Genomic DNA, 14,986 nt, shown 5'->3' with positions numbered 1-14,986 from the left:
TGTAATAAAGTTCCATATGTGGGTGGGAAATCACCAAAGCTACTTTCAAAGCATACTTACAATAATAACTTTTATGTAATAATTAAAAAAAGAAGAATTAATTAATAAATAAACATATTTGTTCGTGTATTGTATGAGTTAGATAGATATTTTAGGTAAAACTAAATCTAAAAATCGGTTTATTAAAGTTAAGCCATCTACTCTCTAATGTCTTAAACTCTTACTCTCACATACATTTATAATGTATGGTGTTAAAAAAAAAAAAAAAAAAATTAAAAAAAGACAAAAAAAAAAAAACCAATTACAACAATAAAAATAATAATAATAACATAAGCTCATATCTCCTCCACCGACAAAACCATGCAATTAAATTGTTATCGTACACTACACAGACACCCACACATACAAACAAACATATTTTCCTAAATAAATTATTTTAGCTAATTACCACAAATGTAATCAAAACTATGTGTTCGTCATGTTTTGTTTTCTAATGTGTTTATCTGCATAAATTATCCTATTCAAGCTGATTTCACATTTTAATATATATCTGTAGCGATGGGATTTAGTCGCAAATGCTACGCTTATACTCTACATCTAGGACGGGGCATATATGTACCTTGTCGAAACGCTTCAGAGATCCTGTGGACTATATATGTCAATATATATGAGGATGTCCGTCCATCCACTTTGTTGTCTTTGTGGCTGTAAATATTTCGAACTCTTGATCAATGTCAAATTCTAAATTGAGTCATCTCCGTCCGCTTACCTTCTCTCTCTATCTGTGTCTGTGCATGTTTTCACCAATCTCATATCCGAAATTAATCGAAGCATGTTCGCCCTTCTGTCCTTTTGTCATTGTGCCTCTGAATAGTTCGAATCCCTAAATGATCGAAGCATGTCCGTCCGTCCGTCATTTCATCTTCATGCCAGTGAATATTTTGGGCAAAAACATTTGCACTTCACGCGCAGAAATTGGTATGGAAAATTGCCAGTGTTCTTGAAGTCGAAGAAAAGTTACTATTCTATGGGGCGTCTCTTTACGTATTCGAAAGGATACCCTTACAAAATGGAAACAACGGATCCTTTCTCAGCAGGTATTTTTATTTTAAAAGGCTGTGCAAGGTCTGATGGTATTTCTACCTTTAAAACTAATTAAACAAGACGCTTGGGTCATCATCTTCAATTAATAACGAGCATCAACAGTTTGCCATTAGGAAAAAACATAATAATAAATTTTGCAGCAAAAAACTTTATCGGTCAATGGACGTAAAGGAATCAATCGATTCATTAATATTTTTGTCTTTGGGCGTATACGCAATGCAGTTAAAACTTTATCCCAAGAACTGTCAGAGAATGATTTTAAATTAATTTTTCATATTGAAATTGAAACATTATGGTCAGGGGAGGACAGCTACTAAATAACCTAAGCCACCATTTCCTGCACAAATCTTCATTATATTGGGTTGACAGTGATCCCTCCACCGACCCATTTTCGCACTTTATCAACTTTGCTTGGCCAGCCAAGTCGTGCTGCAACGATCTGAACAAATGGCATCATGTCTTTTGAGTACACTGGGTGTGGCAGAACATCCCATTCGAGCTGAAATGGCATTTTCAGTCAATTCGTGCCCCCACTTTTAAACCGATGAACCCAAGGCCGACAATCGGAATATGATGGAGCAGCATGGCCATAAACCTCTGAACAAAAACTAATGAATTTGGCAGAAGAAGAATTTTAGCGTCTGTGTACGCTGAACAAATCAATAATGTTAAATGGAGAAGTGTTATTTGATGTTGAGGAAGATCGAAAACCATTGAATTCAATCGTTATGTGCACTGGTATTTCCCATTTCTTTATCATTTTTAACCGTAGAAGCTACTGATCAAAATTGTTGCAAACACCTAATAGTTAAATTAATTTATCGAAAGTATCCTATGTATTTTTCTTTAAAGAACCATAACGACACTCGAACAAATTTGGATACAAAAACATTGAAATTATTCGAATTCTGCTGCTTTACCCCCCATTTGGAGGATGATTTTAAAGTTTTTACCTCTACTAAAAGGCAAATTTGTTTATCAGAATAAATTTTTTTTATTTTTTCCACTACTCTGCGATCACCATGCCTTTCAAAGTTCAAATATTCCTCTTAATTCTTATTCCCCGATCATTTTTGGCCCCAAAATGCCTCCACGCTTTACATATGGCAAAATGAAAAAAAGGACAAGAAAATATGCAATTCTATAGCTGACTTCATAACAAACTGCAAGACTTTGAAATCGCTCCGAGCCTCATATTTACTCAAAGATCGTATTGATGAATCTATTCACACGTTTTTCTTTTTTTTTTTTTGGAAATCGGTTAAATCAGTACAAACATTTTCCAAAGACATCGGTTGCTATATTAGGAAAGCTCGTAATCACCAGGCAAAACATTGGATTGTACCCGCACAGCTCAGTTTCATTCGACAAATACGGAGTTTTCTGAGCGCTTCGAGGAAAAACGCGAAATTTCAAGGGAAAAATACTTCTAAGGCAACGAATTCCTTTCCACCTTTTCTAGTAGGTCCAAAGCATCTCTAAAGCCAATGCACAAAACAAATTTTTTTTTCGAAAAATGTTCAAAGGTAAGGTTAAGGTAACTTTTTACAAGCACCGCTACTACATGCTTGGTGTTATAATTAACAAAAAAACTATCCAAGTCACAATAGTTCTCAATGCTCGCAGTATTCCCATAGCTTCGTTGAAAACGTTAAAAAAAAAAGTGATTTTTATTTTCGATAATTTCTTTGCAGAAACAAAAATTAATAAAAGTTGGATTTGAAAAGTATTCACTTCTTCTTCCTACATATTTTATATACGAATTGTTTTCGTAAAGCTGAGCTTAGTCTATAATTCCCATTGTCATGAAAAGTATCCTAAAGTACAGATTTGAGAATGTTACAATATATGCACACGTAATAGGCCTACCGGAAAGTTTTATCCGTTTTTAAAACAAAACGATGTCCCAGTTCCCGAATGTAGTCTAAAGTGTTCTTTTGAGCTAAACTACGCCTTTCCACACTGCCCGATGCTGTCAAAAAAGGATTGTACACCAACGTCATCTTGAAGGCATCATCGTCAAACAAGAAGACGATCGACCAGAGATCGAAATCACTTATTTCAAATTTTTCAAACCTTCACCCAATAATCTCAACAAATTTCGACGTACTTCTGTAGCATTTCTTCGTACAAATACTGCGGCGTAAATGAATGTTGTAAGCAGCTGTAGATAGACGATCACGTCTCACCTTTCTTTTTTTACTGTGACAAACCGCTCAGATAATGTTGCGTTATATGTGCGCGCACGGTGGAAATCAGTGACGGTTATCGGGGGAAAGGCGTGGAGAAAGGGAGTAGTGTTTGTGTTCGACTTGAAAATGGAGACGTGATATACGAAAGTAAAAAAGACTACTATTGATAGGTTATTCTAAATGCGGGCAATACGCTTGCAAAGCGACAAGTCGCGGTTGTCTTCTGTGCGATATACAGGTACCGCAGGACGAGTGGATGGGAACGTTGAGGAGCCCATGTAGTCCTATTAAATGACTCAAAAGCTGGACAAATCCTTTTCATCTCGGAATGTCCTTTACATAAACGCAACATATATCCATGTTTATCTGGGTAGGTAAGAACCGCGACAAATTCAATGTTCGCCGATTCAAATCTCAAGAGCGATAGAGTTTTCTTTGGTCGTAGCTATAGCGAATGTTCAGTCGCTAAAGACATAATACTTAGTGATTGAGCACATACCCACTGGGTTGTGGTGATCACCTCCCTATTACTTTCTCTTTCCTCCTTTTCTTTCTGACCGTCACGAATTTGTTACACGAATAGATGGTAACCTCTGAGTGATTGGTCATAGCACATCTTGATGCTCAAGGGTATGGAGAGTTTCGGATACACTTTCGCCACCCTTGAGCGTCTGAGCCTTCCGCTATATGCGTTCAACGGCCTCCCAGCAAAGTTTGGGCGCTTCCGTCAACATTGTCGAGAATTTTGACCGAATATAAGCGACGTAAATGGCACAGCAATAAAGAATATTTTGCACCGTAAACACATGTTCTGTCTAACGAACATCGATTCTCTCGCGCTGAAACTGACCCTTAATGCTAACATGGGTCATCTTCGTTTCAATTCCTTTGTTAGGTCAGTATGTACATATTCAGTCTTAGAAAGAGAAAGCTAAATATACGTCAGAGAAAGATGCGCATACTTGTTCAAAGTTGTTGTAAACGGAGCGGGAAGAAGTTTCCGGTAGACCTTATATATAGATAATACATAAATATATGTATGTATATACGTATACATGCGTATGAATTATAATTAATTTGACATGTTATGCATATCAAATGAATATATTATTAATATATATTAATTTAGTTCTTCATAGTAATTTTTTATACACAAAAATACAAATATTTACGATATATTTCATATTTATTATATTTAATTGTTCATATATATATATAAATATTTATGGGTGTGTTTATTATTAATGATATAAAATATGAATTAAAGTCACTATGTTTTTTGTCCTAAAATGTTTACGCATACATTGGCATGCGTATGGGTTTATGTATATCTAACACGTGTTTATTACTACCTATGTATATATTTTTGTTTACATACATTGCATCTGTACATTTTCTAAGAAAACAAGGCAGACCAAATTAATAAAAAAAAAATAAAAAAAAAAGGAATGAGAGATTTTATTTATTATCACAATTGAACACGAATTAAAGCAAAAGTGATAATGTTCAGGTTTAAACAACTATGCGATGTCTATTAAAAACACGATGTCAGAGATAGCTAATGCATTTTCGGAAAAGGGAGATCGGTGTGGCATAAAAAGTATTTTGTTTTTTATTTTTGAATTCTAGAAAAATCATATCTCAACTTTATTCGGCGAAGATGTGTGCATTTTATACATATATATTGTTTGGGCGATCTCGGGGTAATTTGTATTTGTATAAGACATGGCTAGTGTATAAGGTATTGCGTCTAACGTACGTAAACATTAAAATGAATCGCACTTTAGTTGCAACACTAATACAACCGCATTTATTCTTAATTAATCAGTCTTTATCCAAAGCTAATCCAAGCGGTTGCATAATTTATTTATAAAATTAAAATATGGCATGTATTTATTTGCACCAATTAGGCACACGTGAAAGGTAACGTATTACGGCAATCAGCAGCCAAACAAATTGAAACAATTTTAATGGAATCAGACACACTTTTTTATGCGCGTTCCAATGAGCTGCGATTCGTGGTAGACATGTAAGTTCAAGCTTAACTAAAATGCTCTAAGTTTTCAGTAATTAATGAACTAATTAAATTCGCTTAATTATTCAAATAAAAAACCAAGTTATAATCCTGATGAATATCTCTATGGCAGATTTGCGAATCTTTCTTCATGGGATCGAAAGTCATAAACGAAAATATAAACAAAGTATCGGTGTTTTCAGAGCTTCCTCTTCTTCTGCATTGTGGGCTGCACGCAAACAAATTCCTACCCCTTCACCTTTACGATTATAATGGCTCACAAAATTTATCCTTCAAATTGACGGATTTTCGTAAAAATCCGTACGTTTACATCAAATTAACAAAGGCGGACCTAATGCGGAAACAAAACGTAAGCATATGTATTTGCTGCGCTATAACATTACAAACCGATATATAACATCGAAAGATATCGACTTCCTTACGTTGAATTTTTAACATCGTTAATAAGGTAAATAATAAAAAAAAAATAATTAAATCAATTACATAATTACCGACAAACAATTTGTCCTGAGGAAAAAATTGAGTGTTTACTTATTTGCTTCTACTTTACAGCGTAGCTATATCCCACTCTAGGCAGGTTTTATTTGGTGATCAAGTAACTTTGGTGAAATTTTATCTTAAATGCACTAAGGTATACATTTTTTGCGATGAGGGTGGCGTTGTGCCCAGCCACCTTCAACGGCACAGAGCATGCGGTGGGTTCATCTTGCCGGCTTCCGAAATTCTATCCAAAATCATTTATTTCGTTGAGACCCTCCTTGCGTTTCGGCGATTGCTGAAGGAAGCAAAGACTGCTTTATTGTTTTCTTGCACTTAATAAATTCGCTTAATAACTCTTCGAGTATTTGCTTTCCAACCTTCCCCTTTTCCTATTCTATTCACCAATTATTATCTCAAATAATTATTTATAAACTTATGAGCAATTATATCACTTCAAAGACGTTTTCACGTGTCGGGGTCAAAATCACGAGAATTCTGGCATTAGTACACTCTTTTTCTGACAAAGATTTCTCCGTACTTACTCGGACGGTTGAGTACTGCTTTCTAACGCTATACAACCTCTACTAGGGCTGACTTGTAGAATAAGTAGGAAAATGCTAAAATACTTAACTCTCTGTATTGATTCGCCAATTAAAAACTGCTTAATATCAATTTTACCTCTTTGTTTCGATTTTTATAGAGCTTCTTATAATTTTATCAAAAAAATTTTATCCACTTGAGGAGCTTTTAATAAAATTATTCAATTCTGCGCCGATGGGCACAGTTTCGTCTTTTTTGCCGTAGAGTTGAAGCGCAATATATCCAAAAAAAAGAAAGTTAGGATACATCTAGATTTTCGCCTAGATTTTCTTATTTAAAATATATGATATAACTGATGGAAAAGAACCATTGACATATCTAAGTGCAGAAAGATCAGCAATAAAGCGCTAATATTTACAAGTGTTGCAGCATTGTTTATAAATGTTATCGTTTCCTCGTGATCGTTTTTTTATATTAAGGAGACTTCGAGTTGAGTTTTCCTAACTTGTTGTTGTTAAAACTGTTTTCCTAAAAAAATTTGTGAAAAAATGTCGAATAAAGCATACATGATAAACAATATCATCAGAAATACAGGCCAAACGATACCTCTGCATTTATGCGATAGTTAGACGCTATTCCCTAAAATTCGTTATGCACATAAATATATATAATCTTCTATTAACAAATGTAAGTAATGCGCTTATCAACACTATGGTGAGCATCGACTGGCGCGGTTTTCGCAATGGAAATTTTGAAAATGTAACATCGCTCCCTATAAGCGGAGCATACTCCAGTTTGAACTATGCATCTTAGAAATATTTATTCATGTCATGTTGCCAAAATATTGTATACCCAAAATGTAAAGCTTAATATGTTTCTATGCAAAAAGGGGCTTGGTTTAGTGTTCTGATGGGCTTCGCTTCATGCACAGGCTGCCCTACGATGATAAGGATGAAATTCGAAATTTATATGATCAGATATGAAATGCGTTTGTGATATTATATCAATCAAGTACAAAGTGTTTTAAATGTATAATTAAGCCGCGACCTAGAAAGAATATACGAGTGCTATGCCAGGTAAGTGTTAATTGAATTTTTAAAGCCGTTTCCGTGTGCATATTTAGACAAGTTTTAGGAAAGTAAGATCATTGAGAGATGTATGTGAAATGCCAAGACATCAAATCTATATATTCTTGTCCGGAAAACTAGCAAGATGAGGAGTAAGTCCCTACCGTCCTAGATTAATCCTTTGATCTTTTTATATCTTTTCCCAAAAGCCAAGAATTTATTTCGAAAAGCTGCCGTTTTTAATAAACAATTCTTTTGAAAATAATAAGCATTATGCGACTAAAAAACATCCCACATTACAAGTATTTAAGGTACATTCCACTTTTTAGCACAAAATAATCAACACAAGCGCCGTGTGTACGTGGCAAAACATAACCTTTAAAATATTTTAAATTTGTATGTACATATATACATACTCATGTTTATATGCAATTAAAATATTCATTCGATTTGCATATTCCTTGCACTTAATGCAATCCCTTCGGCAACAGGAGAAATGATTAAATGTTTTTTTGTTGGAGGGGAATTGTTTTTTCAAAATTTTATTCAAAGTATTTCGGAGAGTGGTTCATAATGGAAAAAAACTAAGCTTTATTTATATATATATTTTAAATTAATAAAATTTCCACCGATTGTAATTTTTCTTCGCCATAACAATGTACCGCAATTCTACGTTCGTCAATTTGTCTAGGTGATGAGCAACTAACACGTCTCTTGGATGACTCTTCCACCTCCAGCTAACGTTTTTCACCAGTATCGTCGTTATCATTTTTCGGGCGTCGTGTAGTAGCCGGACGACCTCTTGGTTGCGGCAAAGGTTCACTTAAGACCCCAGTTGTTAATGTACCCAATACAGTGAGCAGACCGAAAATGAAAAAAATACTTAAAAATTTCATTTCTCAAGTTGAAGTTAATTCAGAGCGTTTCTAATCAATACTAGCAATTTTTCCCGCGTTTTCAGTTGTCTTTATATGATTCCAAGCAAGCCATTAGAAGGAAACATGAATTTTGTCAGTTAATTGAAATTAAACGGAAAACATGTCAACACTATTTAGCTATGACGGGCATTGTAATCTGATGATTTATGTTATTTCGATCTGTTTAGATTTTCTTAATTGAGTTGTTTTTTCTAAAAAAACAATTGTTCAACATTTTCTGATGCTCTTTATCTATTATATTTCATCTTAATTCGTCGGGTGGAACAATCATTTATGTAAATAAAGCTTGTTAAGCCTCATTAAATTTAAAAACAATAAAACAAAAACGGGTAAAAAAGTTATGATTTTTTTTGATAACAAACCAACATCTAAAAAGTGTCAAGCATTTTGTCAACTGTAGATGTGTGAGCCGATCAATGGAGTTCTTTATAACAATGACTTTTTAGGTGATCGTGGGTAATAATTTCACCATGTTTCAATTCAATGTCTAGTAGAACATTTTACCCGTTCTCTAGGACAAACACGCCCATTTTTATACCTGCCACCCGTCCTTTGGTCAAAACGTTTGCAACGCCCAGACGAAAAATTCGGAGACTCCCACAAACTTTAGATGTTCCTATCAGCATCAAGTTGTCAGTCCCTTTGTCCGTCCGTTACGGCAACGTCTGTTATAAACAATCTCCTGACAGCAAAAAGAAGCTATTGACTTCAATGTTGGCAGAAATTTCGAAGTTTCTTGCAAGCAAATTCTGCCGAAGGACACACCTATAGTGCAGCGTAAGCTAAGAACACCTCTGTTTTTCAAATGGAATAAACACCCTTAAACCACAGCAACTAAACCTATGAAAAATTGCACAGTTCCTGTACAAAAATAGAAACAATACACAATACCCAATTTTACTGTGTGTCATAATTTCATTTTTTTCCAAAACCTTTATAATTCACACAAGCAAGTTTCAAAAGCCTCACAGAATAGGCAAATTTTTGGCCATTTTCCAACTCTGAATGCATCTGATCATGTCCGTTGTTTATTTACCCAACTGTGTAGTACCCGTGATACACATTATCCCGTTCGCAAAAATAAAGATTCGCTTACAAATTTGCAAAAGGAAGTTGAAAATGATCTAAATTTTTCAAAGGATACGTCTGGTCTCGCACCCCCATAGACTGCAACACATGTACTATATAAATTTCCACTTTTTTTAGGAAAGTAGAAAAAATCAATCCCACCCAGCCAATATCATAGAGCAAAAAAATTTACTTCTTTCCCTTTTTTTAGTCATTTTTAGCATTCTTTAGCATACCCACTTCCAAAGTTGGTCCGTCCGTCAACAATATAGCAGTTCTATGTACATGTAAAAAATATATATATATATAAAGTCAAATTTTGCAATCGTAGATGTTCCAAATATAGACGACAAATGAACAGAATATTACGCAGATCAAATATTTCTAAAAGTAAGGTTAATTCCATCGAATCGTTTTTAAAAGGTTCTATCAAATATTTTTATTAAATTATATATATATACACACGTCGTTTTTTAATTTATTGAAAATGAAATGTGTAAATTTCCTTAGCTTTTACATGAGTGAATTACTCCGATTTTAAACATAGATCCATGACCATAAACCACAAGTTCCAAATTTCTATCTTTTGTGAGCAGGATTATAACTAATTTTCCGACCTAACAGACACGAAAACTATATCAACAATTGCTGGTTGATTTATTTAACTTATATGGGTTCGGTCCACAAAATCCATTCACATCATTTGTCTATTGGACTATAATAAATGCTTTTAAGAAGTTTGAAATCAATATTCGTCATTGATGCGATTTCGTTAAAAAAAAAGAAAATTCTTTTCGATTTTGTTTTACTTTTCAAGCTATTATATTATAAGAGGAGGCGAAGCAATTCGTTGAATTGATTTTAAAATATATCTACAAGTTTGTAGCTTTCTCCCCCCATTTCAGTTGCTGACAGATGGATAAATGAGGCTTGATTGCACTGCGATGACGAACATTGTCCTTTACAGGAATCTGGAAAATTAGCACTTTCTAGAGCAAATCATTAATTTGAATAACTTTCGTGTGCCCTTTTTTTTTACTTTTGTTTAAAATTCTTGCCATATTCCAGTTTTCATTGACTTTACATTAACATTTCGACTTATTTTGGCTCAAAATGGGTTTCTAGCCAAGACTCTTCAAATTATGAAGACTTCATATGAATCACTTTTTACAACTTATTTATTTAAGATTAATATGGGCTTACTAAATACTTAAGTCTAGCAAGGTTTTGCCTTTCCGTCTTTTACTTGGATGGCTGGACATTTGTAAAGATATTTTTTGAATCTCTTGTCAAATTTCTTTTCTTGTCTTGCGTCTAAATCTTCAATTAAAAATTTAGCTTTGTAATCTTTTAATAATTGAAATTTTAAATTTTCTACAAATATGCCATCTTTTGGACGTTCAGCTACAATTTTTTCCATAGTAGCGGTCCACTGAAAAGCCTCTTTATAAAGTGTAGTTTCTCCATTTACTGCGTCAGGATTTTGATTGTTGCTTTCTTGTTTGTCTTGTTTCTTCTTTTTGATAGCCGGCTCTTGATTTGCGTCAGCATTTTCCTCCTTCGGCGAAATATTTTCAAGCGGGTTTTTTTGATTGGCGTCGAGCTTTCGTTTGTTCTGCTTTTTTTCAATCGACTCCTGTTGAGCTTTGTTAACATTTTGCTGAGTTGGTTGTTCGACAACATCAGGCGGATTTTTTACATTCTGCTTGCTTTTCTTTTTTTTTTTGCCAACCGGTTCCTGAGAGTCGTTCATTTTTCTCTTGCCAGGCTGCTCTGACTTCATAATGTTTTCAACAGTATGCTCTTGGCTGCTTGCACCGTTTTCATTAGCCAGCGCTTCCTTAAGCACTGGATGCTTGATTTCGGAGTCAGTTTCTTTTTTTGCGTCCGGTTCACATTTAACGGCTTTATTTTGCTTATTGTTTTCTAAGGCGGCTTTCGTTGCTGCCAATTCTTCCTGCTTGGCTTTTTTCATTTTTTCCAATTCCTTTTCTAATATTTCCCATACAGGCTCTGCATTTTTTGCGGGTATTCTCATGCAATTAGCAACGAAATTTTGAAATTTTGCCTTCTTCCTTGGCACATTCCCATAATTTTGCAATCGTTGAAAAATTTCACGCGTCTGAGCGCTTAGTTTATAATCAGTTGACGCCAGAATAGAACGAACAATATCCATCCAGGCATCCTGCTTCTTTTCCCCATTATTTTCCTTACGTACATAATCCTTACCGGAATACTTTTCAGCTTCAGTTATGCATTTAGTATGGGCTACATAGTCTTCTCCATGGAAATCCTTTTGACAATCCATGCAGCAGACATTTTTTACGCGTTTATTGCATTTGGTGTTGTAATGTTTTTCCACAACAGCTTTTTTAACAGATTCCCCACAATGGTTGCAAATAAAAAACACCATTTTGTTCAATTTATTTTTCTTTGTAAAACTTAAACAAATAGCCAGACGCACGTGTTGCCCACTGAAGAAGAGAAAAAGAAGACAATTTAATAACAAAAGTGCATAATGAAGTGATATAAATTTGGCAGCACTGAAATGAATAGATAGGGCTGCAAAGAAAAATGTTTTATCGTAGTCTATGTACGCAGTGAATGAAAGGCTTTTTTAAACATATTTGCTGTCTTCATCATGAACATATAAAATCAAAGGAATAAATAAAAAATACTTTTAATTTTTAAAATAGCTTAACACACATAAAAGACTATAACCTGAATACAGCGACTTGTTTCTTCATATTTGATGCGTTGAGAAAGAAAATTCAATTATTTAAGACATTTTCTTATCAAGTAAAAAACCAAATTTAAAAAAAAAAAAAAAAATATTTTAATACATGGAAACGACTCTTCGTCAGATATCAATAGATTTCCATCGACTTTTCAAATAATTTCGCTAAGTGCTCTTCTGTTTGTGTTCGCGGCGCTAATTTGGTAATACGTTCTTGAGGAAGAGTACCCTTCACCAAAATCGGTATATCATTGTTAGAAAAACCTAAACTCCTTAAACCATTTTCAATACCTGCTCGTTGCATATATTCTCGTATAGTATCACCTAGAATTTTGCCCGCATCTATTGCGTGGGCATTGCTAACGTCAGCGCCCAATAGGGAAGCTGCTTCAAGATGCCGGTCAGGGCATGTGGTGCCGAGAAATTCGAAAACTGCCGGTGCTGTCATAACTACCGAAAGACCATGCGGAATGAGAGGATAGTCAACGTTATAATCGTTTGGATGAAATTGACGCACCATACCCGATATGGGATAGGAGAGAGCATGCGGCAGGTGAACGCCTGCATTACCGAAACCAATACCTGCCATCGTAGAAGCCAAATGCATTCTTGAGCGAGCTCTTAAATTACCCGATTGATAAATTGCAGGCATCAAGTTGTCGCGTATAGTGTGCAAAGCAAAACGAGCCCAAACATCAGAAATAGGATTACGCCCCTGATAGGGAGGTCGTAGACTAGGATCACTGGGGGCAAGATCACGTTGTCTGTAATCGATTGCCGTGAAGCTTTCCAAAGCATGACAAAAAACGTCAAAGCCACTATACGCAGTTACCCTTTCCGGTTGGGTTAAAGTATGTATAGGATCAATTAAACCTGCAAAAATTCATTATACATTATTAGGGATGTTAGCTTTATGTAAACAAGTGTTTGCGCGAACCTAATGTTGGTTTTAAGTATTTACTTGAAATGCCAGTCTTGCAGTGAAGTTTTTTACAGTCAAATATCACTACGCCTGTAGTCTCGGAACCCGTGCCACCGGTAGTAGGTATTGCTATTAAAGGTTTCAATTTGATATTCACTTCTTTGCCTTTCCCCACCGGCTTATTAACGTAGTCTAAGAATTCTGCTTGTTTATCTGAAGCAAATAAATTGGCTGCTTTACAGGTGTCAATAGATGAACCTCCACCTATGGCTACAAAAGCATCAAATTCTTTTGCTCTAGCAAATTGTACTGCTTGCCAAAGGCTCTCATCTGTTGGTTCAATTCTAGTTTGATCGTATACGTCAAATTCAATTCCATGACGTTTTAAAGCATCAAATGCTGTCTTGACACTTTTCAATTTAACCACATTCTTATCGGTTACCACGCAAACAACCTTGGCACCCATATTGTGAAGGTCAGCACCCAATTCACCGCTAACACCTGGACCAAAACGTACAATAGACGATGACATCTAAACGAAAATGGAAGAGATTACAGTAAACTCGTACATCATATAACATACGGTTCTTACCTCAAAAGCATATTCCATCTTTGCGGCGGTCTTTGCTGCCGTGGAGCCATAATTGAGTGAATGAGCGGGACACCGACAACTTCATTACAGAATAAGTTTTTAAACGGATTAAAATTTACCAAGTACTTGTGAAACTTACGCATTCGCTGTTATGGTGTTTAAAATGCTTAAAGCTTTCCTGTGAGACATTTTGCTTTAAAAAAATTTCGCAATATTGACTTAAGTTATCAAAATATTTGAAAAAATCATTTGAGACGCGACTTTGCTGAGGAAAGTTAGCGTAATGACTGGATTTTATACAAAATATGCTCCCTTTGATATATAATCACGTCGTTGTATGGTGATAAAGGCGCCATACATTAAGAACTTGAAACTTTTGCAAAGCGAAGAGAAAATTGAGAAGAGAGTTTCATGCATAAGATCGTAATGTAAAATTTTTATGCTCTTCATTAATTTTCAATTGTTTTGCAGTTATCAGAGAGCCTGACTCTTTGCCAGGTCTTTGTTAATCTGGACATTTTCTGTTAAAAAATAAATTCAAGAGCTGATGTTTTCTGCCGATATCCGCAACGAACCAAAAATCCTTTTGATTATATCTTTGCTCATAAAAGGAGAGTAAACTTTTTTAGTTAGATTGTGTGGTACAAGGAATGTAGTTATTAAATTTGTAGACTTCTCTTGTGGTGTTATTATACCCAGCACTTTAGGATGGGGGTACGCTCATTTTGTTTTCTTCCATTATAATCTGCAAAACCCAAAAGGAAGCTTCAGAGACTCTATAATGTATATATTTTCTTGATCAGCGTAAAATTCTAAGTTGATGATATTTCTGTTTCGTAGCTTACTGCATTTTCACTTCTAGCGAACTTAATCATTTCCCTAGCTTTAGCTGAATTTTTTTGCAGTGTCCCGAATGACATGATATCTAAGTTATCTATACCCGAAATTTCGGGCAAATTGAACGCGTCAGTTACAGCGGAATGAATTTATTTACACAACTAATAATATTTCTCAATGAGTTTAAAAATAAAAGAAAAAGTTTTTTTTGTAAATTTTTTTTTATTTTTTTTTATTAATTTTAAATACTATTTCTAAAATTTATAACATATTTATCGAAATGTTATTTACTGATTTAAAAAAGAAAAAGACAAAAATAATTACAAATAAAAATTAAATTATAATCGAAAATAAAATTTTACAGGAAAACGAATTTTTAAATATATGTTTATGTTAAAATAAAAATATTTTGTGTTCAACGGGGAAGGAAGGAAGGAAGAGATTATTTAAAATTTCAACACTTTAGTGATAGTT

At 34.4% G+C, this 14,986-nt stretch overlaps 3 protein-coding genes and 1 long non-coding RNA gene across 5 annotated transcripts in view; 1 reads left to right on the top strand and 3 right to left on the bottom strand.

The window, feature by feature from the left end:
• The first annotated feature begins 7,093 nt into the window (after positions 1 to 7,093).
• LOC119635947 overlaps positions 7,094 to 14,986 on the top strand; it is a 70,574-nt gene continuing 62,681 nt past the window's right edge. The window contains exon 1 of the long non-coding RNA XR_005247109.1: positions 7,094 to 7,427. This is a non-coding gene — a long non-coding RNA (uncharacterized LOC119635947). The remainder of the gene's footprint in view (positions 7,428 to 14,986) is intronic.
• LOC119635946 lies at positions 7,934 to 9,050 on the bottom strand. Its single transcript, XM_038030987.1, has one exon. The coding sequence runs from the start codon at positions 8,312 to 8,314 to the stop codon at positions 8,156 to 8,158; it is 159 nt and encodes a 52-aa protein (XP_037886915.1). The 5' UTR covers positions 8,315 to 9,050; the 3' UTR covers positions 7,934 to 8,155.
• LOC119635945 (cell growth-regulating nucleolar protein) lies at positions 10,359 to 12,810 on the bottom strand. The gene is made up of 2 exons (XM_038030986.1): positions 12,792 to 12,810; positions 10,359 to 11,898 (listed from the first exon to the last, which is right to left on the bottom strand). The coding sequence occupies exon 2, from the start codon at positions 11,835 to 11,837 to the stop codon at positions 10,641 to 10,643; it is 1,197 nt and encodes a 398-aa protein (XP_037886914.1). The 5' UTR covers positions 11,838 to 11,898; positions 12,792 to 12,810; the 3' UTR covers positions 10,359 to 10,640.
• Positions 12,247 to 14,025, bottom strand: LOC119635943 (probable hydroxyacid-oxoacid transhydrogenase, mitochondrial). 2 transcript variants are annotated; one of them, XM_038030985.1, is made up of 5 exons: positions 13,815 to 14,025; positions 13,676 to 13,754; positions 13,099 to 13,615; positions 12,684 to 13,034; positions 12,247 to 12,611 (listed from the first exon to the last, which is right to left on the bottom strand). In XM_038030985.1, the coding sequence occupies exons 1-5, from the start codon at positions 13,862 to 13,864 to the stop codon at positions 12,292 to 12,294; spliced, it is 1,317 nt and encodes a 438-aa protein (XP_037886913.1). In that variant the 5' UTR covers positions 13,865 to 14,025; the 3' UTR covers positions 12,247 to 12,291. The 2 variants fall into 2 exon arrangements, with proteins under 2 accessions (XP_037886913.1, XP_037886912.1); XM_038030984.1 differs by having other exon boundaries at positions 12,247 to 13,034; positions 13,815 to 14,024.

The sequence above is a fragment of the Glossina fuscipes genome, unplaced genomic scaffold, assembly GCF_014805625.2.
Source record: "Glossina fuscipes isolate IAEA_lab_2018 unplaced genomic scaffold, Yale_Gfus_2 27, whole genome shotgun sequence".
NCBI classification, from domain to species: Eukaryota; Metazoa; Arthropoda; class Insecta; order Diptera; family Glossinidae; genus Glossina; species Glossina fuscipes.
Note: the sequence above shows the minus strand (reverse complement) of the source record. Positions and strands in the feature narration are given on the sequence as shown.

Excerpts from the sequence above, each read along its gene's own strand:
- LOC119635946 (XM_038030987.1), bottom strand. The coding sequence starts at position 8,314 with ATGAAATTTTTAAGTATTTTTTTCATTTTCGGTCTGCTCACTGTATTG.
- LOC119635945 (XM_038030986.1), bottom strand. The coding sequence starts at position 11,837 with ATGGTGTTTTTTATTTGCAACCATTGTGGGGAATCTGTTAAAAAAGCT.
- LOC119635943 (XM_038030984.1), bottom strand. The coding sequence starts at position 13,864 with ATGTCTCACAGGAAAGCTTTAAGCATTTTAAACACCATAACAGCGAAT. Across the intron at positions 13,755-13,814 it reads AACACCATAACAGCGAATGC|TTGTCGGTGTCCCGCTCATT; the intron begins GTAAGTTTCACA and ends TCTGTAATGAAG. Across the intron at positions 13,035-13,098 it reads ATACTTAAAACCAACATTAG|GTTTAATTGATCCTATACAT; the intron begins GTTCGCGCAAAC and ends GAATTTTTGCAG.